Source organism: Penaeus chinensis, chromosome 42 (assembly GCF_019202785.1).
Source record: "Penaeus chinensis breed Huanghai No. 1 chromosome 42, ASM1920278v2, whole genome shotgun sequence".
NCBI classification, from domain to species: domain Eukaryota; kingdom Metazoa; phylum Arthropoda; class Malacostraca; order Decapoda; family Penaeidae; genus Penaeus; species Penaeus chinensis.
Window position 1 is genome coordinate 1,647,521 of NC_061860.1, and position 5,000 is coordinate 1,652,520.

At 36.9% G+C, this 5,000-nt stretch overlaps 1 protein-coding gene across 5 annotated transcripts in view; it reads right to left on the reverse strand.

The window, feature by feature from the left end:
* LOC125047829 (brefeldin A-inhibited guanine nucleotide-exchange protein 3-like) overlaps positions 1-5,000 on the reverse strand; it is a 30,318-nt gene that overhangs the window by 8,163 nt on the left and 17,155 nt on the right. For 4 of the 5 annotated variants that reach the window (XM_047646334.1, XM_047646331.1, XM_047646332.1 and 1 more), the window contains exons 18-26: positions 4,884-4,925; positions 3,743-3,850; positions 2,655-2,873; positions 2,289-2,517; positions 1,965-2,102; positions 1,608-1,769; positions 758-902; positions 448-606; positions 134-313 (exon numbers count right to left, since the gene is read on the reverse strand). In XM_047646334.1, the coding sequence (XP_047502290.1) occupies positions 134-313; positions 448-606; positions 758-902; positions 1,608-1,769; positions 1,965-2,102; positions 2,289-2,517; positions 2,655-2,873; positions 3,743-3,850; positions 4,884-4,925 (1,382 nt within the window). The remainder of the gene's footprint in view (positions 1-133; positions 314-447; positions 607-757; positions 903-1,607; positions 1,770-1,964; positions 2,103-2,288; positions 2,518-2,654; positions 2,874-3,742; positions 3,851-4,883; positions 4,926-5,000) is intronic. The other variant, XM_047646336.1, reaches the window with a different exon arrangement.

Genomic DNA, 5,000 nt, shown 5'->3' on the forward strand with positions numbered 1-5,000 from the left:
AATCAGTAACTATCCTACTATCTTCATACCAGTTTTTATTTTGCTATTTTAACATCAGTTACTACCTTGCTAACTTAACTTCAGTTACTATCTTGCAACCTTAATGTCAGTTAAAGTCTTGCTAACAACTTACCTGGTCTTGTATATCAGCATCACAGAGTTCTAAACATAAGAGGTTTTCAAATGGCTTGAATAATGCCTCATTGAAGTGAAAATGAGGAAGCTCGGACTGGTTGCTCAATATGGCATTTACAATGTCATGTATAGAACTGACTGCCCTCTTGCTAACTGCCCCATCCTTATGACAAGCTGCCTGCAAGGAAGACAAAAATATGTATTAACAAGGTTTTGCACACAACAAAAATAGTTTTCAATGTTATCCTGTATTAAAGAATAACTAGTCATTTACTACAGGAATAAGTAAATGTTTATAGTTCTGTAGCCTACCTCCATAAAGTGGGGACCAGCAACAGCCCAAGCTCGCATGATATGGAGAAGTGGACGGCCAGATCGGACTGCACGGAGCATGACCTCAGCAAGTCGGTGAAGCAGGAGTATATCTCCACCCTTGCCTTTGCCCAGCTCTGCTCCTGTACCTCCCATAGTCTGTGTGAAGGAATTAAATAATATTAGGGTATACAGAAAACCACTGACCCACATTATATAAAACAAGCAATATGGGCAAATTAATTATCATGGAAATTTTCTAAACTTTGGCAAAATAAGGAAGTACTGTTTAGCTGATTTGTTTATTTACCTTTCTTGGCCACTTCATCAGGCCCTTTTTAGGTGTCTGAGGAGTCATTCTGGAGAAAAGTTGTGCCTGAGATGCAGCACACAGCTCAGCCAAGAAGCTGACTAAAGAAGCCATGTTTAGCTTGGTCGAGGCATCATCAAACAACCTGTTGATTAATACATTAGAATATGTATTTTTTTAAAGAGCCTAACAAATAATTTGTGGCACCAAAAACCTATATGTTTCTCAAAGTGAACTTCACTTCATCATGTTTTTCACTAGAGATATTTCACATGGAAAAGTGTTACAGTTTTTATAAAAGCATGTAACAGTCCAACAGTCAAGTAAATCATAAGGAATAATAAGCATTTATTAAACTTTCTACTCTGTCTATAAATGTATTCCTAAATAACATCCATAGCCCTTTTTTTAACCCGTTTATGATGAGAGTCATCGCAAACCTCACAACAGGGTCAAGCCAGAGTTAGCTGCTTGTGAGAAAAATTAGAAGCATGGGAAACATGAAATTACCTCCATCTTTATGCTCTTGGCTGCAGCATAAACAATTCTTTAAATAATGAGCCTGAAAAAAGGCTTAAGGCTACTTTTGAGGGACTGTTTCTTCTTAACGACCACAGGCAGAGCCAAGCAACTGCACTACTGTTTAGCACATATAATTTGGATGCAGCTCAACTGCAAATGGCGTGACAAAATCAACCGAGTGTGAGGGATAGTCTGATGTGATAGGACATCATCCCTTTGTGAATGGGTTAAGAAACAGTAATTTGGATGCCCAACTGACATTTCAAAAACAAAGGAAAAGAGATAAGAAATACAGCTACAATCTCATATATCAAAACAGTGTACCAACCTGTCAACCATTTGTGTGAGAGCACATATTGCTTTCCCAGTGTCTTGCGGTGAGAGGAAGCCAGTGTTACTTATATCACTCTGACTATCTCGGATCAATTCTTCGACGTTCATGCTTGGGGCCAGTGGTGACATGGGCACGATATAATGGTATGGATCCTCACTGCTCCCCCCAAAAAAAATGTAAGTAAGTATCAAATATCAATATCATATATAATAAAATCTAAAACATAAGTAACAGCTTGACTTTTAGGTCTACAAAAAAATATAATGTAAGTAACACTTGGAATACAATATATAGCAAAATAGATAACATAAGTAAACATGACATCAACTTAAACTAAACCTTCCACTATACCTAAAAATGTCATCAGAGGCAGAGTGTCCAGATTTCTCACTGTTCATTGATGGTGGGGCAAATCTGGGAGGGAATGACTGGTACCCACTGGTGTGGCTGAAGAATTGGTGCTCAAGCTCTGACAGATATACACAGCATCTGAAATATATAGCTTCATTAAGCAAATTTAATGATGGTAATAACCCAGTAAAGGATGATAGTGTTCTTATGATAAATATCATCAATGTCATATGCACTGCACATATAAAAAAAAGAAAAAAACAGTCTGTGAGTGTGGGCATCTGTACATGCATTTGTATGTAGTATGAACTTGATAAAACTTACTTAAAAATGTGTGTCCAACAATCAGATGCATGAGAACCAAGCTCTAAACCTGATGACATCATCACATGTAAGGAAAGTAAGTGTGCTGTATGGAGTCGCTGAATCTTCTTAGAAAATGCTGGAGATCTTAGGCTATGGCGCTTGGGTGTGCTAACTGGATTGCGGTCATCATTAGGCAGGCAGGCTGATGACAGAAGGGAAAACACGACACCACATCGACTCTGGAGTCCTGGAATAAATGTTAGTTGTTAAAAAGATATAAATACCAATCATATATGCTTCTTTTTTATTGTCTACCTTCAAATAACACCAGACTTTTCATGGATGGGTTCCAATGTGATCATCTTACAATAACATTTCAATTACCCAATATATTAGCCAATCTAGCAGCAGACTGCAGAGCATTTAGACATTGTGCTAATAGGTCCTGTGCTCTCCTTGACTCTTCTCTTGCTCCTTCTCCTCCCAAAAGATGACGCAAAGGGCCAGTGAGTCCTCCTCCACCCACTCCTCCCAGGACTGCTCCTAAAACACCCACAACACTCTCCCAGCAACATGTTACAATACGACGACACAGCTTCATCCCTGGGAAAAAAAGGGGGTCAGTGTTAATCAAGTTCTGCAATAAACTATGACCTCACAAAAAAAAAAAAAAAAAAAAATGAAACAAATCTATAAAAAGAACATTTGATCATCATTTAAACTTCTTTTGACCTCAAGGTTTTTCCTTTTCTTTGCAATCATCATTTAAACTTCTTCTGACCTCAAGGTTTTTCCTTTTCTTTGCAATATCACTCTAATCCCTTTCAACTTGAAATGTAATCTTTAACAATATGTAACAAATAACACCAAAATTCTTGGACCTTCCTATATACCAAAAGCACTAATTCAAAAACTGAAATCCTTCTTCTAATGCCTCTGAGCCAGATAAAACACCAAAAAGCCTATATCCAGGGTGCCTGTATATGTGGCAGTGTGTACTGCTTGCACTGCCAAGATGCATTTGTTTTCATTTACTGATAAAGTCCTGGTTAGTGGCTCTGAAACAGACTTCTAAAATAAAAAATGCGACTTTAGTGATTTTTTCTGCCTAAATTCCTGCAAAAGCATTTGGCACTACAATGCAGTTGACCCAGTAAAAGAGCTAAAAACTGTGTTTGGACTGAGATATGATGACATGACATACCTGTCACTGATGAGACAGCCATTCTCAGTAAAGTATGACATACGTGCCAGCTAGAGGCAATGAGTTAAACAGAGTTTACTGAATGTGTGTCTACAAGGCTAGCTACAGAGAGAACTCTCTAAGACTATTCATAATTAAGATCCTTTAACATGTACAACCTTTTTACTTTTTACTACTAAATGCCATTCACTAACACTGCATCTCCATGAAAAAGAGAGAAGCCAATAATCTGGTATAGTATCCACATAACCAGGAACATAATACATACCTGCAAGGGCTTGTGGTGTGTGCGTAATGTTGGCTGCAGCTTTTTCCAGGCGTCTATGATCAGACAACAGCTGACTCTTTTGCTCACTGCTACCAAGTCCATCTAAATCTACAGAGTTAATTGAATGGTCAGTGATAAATACTACTGAATTCAAAATCATGATAAAAATAAGAATTCAAAAAAATCATCATACATTCAAAGTTGTTGTGATATGACATGTATAAAATTCATAGTCCTAATTCATAAGTTCCATAATCAATAAAGATTAATGCTGCAGTCACCTTTAACCCTTTAACACTGTTCATGAACATTCACCAAAGAGAAGCCAGGGGATGTATGTGAATGTTTCATGGAGAAACACAGGAGAAAATCTGTGATGTTTTGAAGAACATGTGCCAAACTAAAAGTGTGTGGAGTGTCATGTTTTTGTGTCGTTGGCGGCTATGGGTGAGGTTGTCCTTGATAAGTTTGGAGTTGAAGAGAATGAGGGTACTAACCTACCAACTTTAGTGACAAAGTCTGAAGCTTGGTTTCAATAACCTGACTGCGGGGGCATTGAATAACTCCTCACCCAGTGGTGAGGGGTTAAAAATCTGCAACCTATGGAAATCTCTTTTCACCAAATCAGCCCTAATAATCAATTTTACATAATTTTCAATTCTTTTGTGCATTAGATAACTTCCTTCACCATCAACAACACTTGTCTCCTCATCCCTTAATAAACTACCTATTTTCTATCTCTCCATTAGCAATCAAGTAAACAAGACACAAACCACACAAATGTTCATATGTTTCCACTGCACTACATACAGGTATTTTCCTTTTATTTTTCTTCTTTGGAACACACGTGATTTTATTCAGTTGGATGTCAACTTTCAAATAATAATTCAAGCACAGTTTCATTTTGATAAAATAACAAAATTCTATTTCCTTTCTCTCTGATATACTACAACCAACAATAATAAATATTAACAGTATAAAGCCATAATTAATACAAACATAATCACCACATTCATCAAAACCTAAGTTTATCAAACTTGTTCCTGAAAATGAGATTCCACATATGATATTTAAACTGAAGTGAACATCATAGACAGGAGAGGAAAGTCCACCACCAAGCTAAAATAAAAATGAACATTACCAACGTCTTGCCTAAGGTACCATCTCATGCCATTTTCCAGATCTGATGAAAAATAAAATTAATTGTTAAAATAAGAAGCATTAGGATCCAGAAGAAACAATGAACTTCATGGAAAAA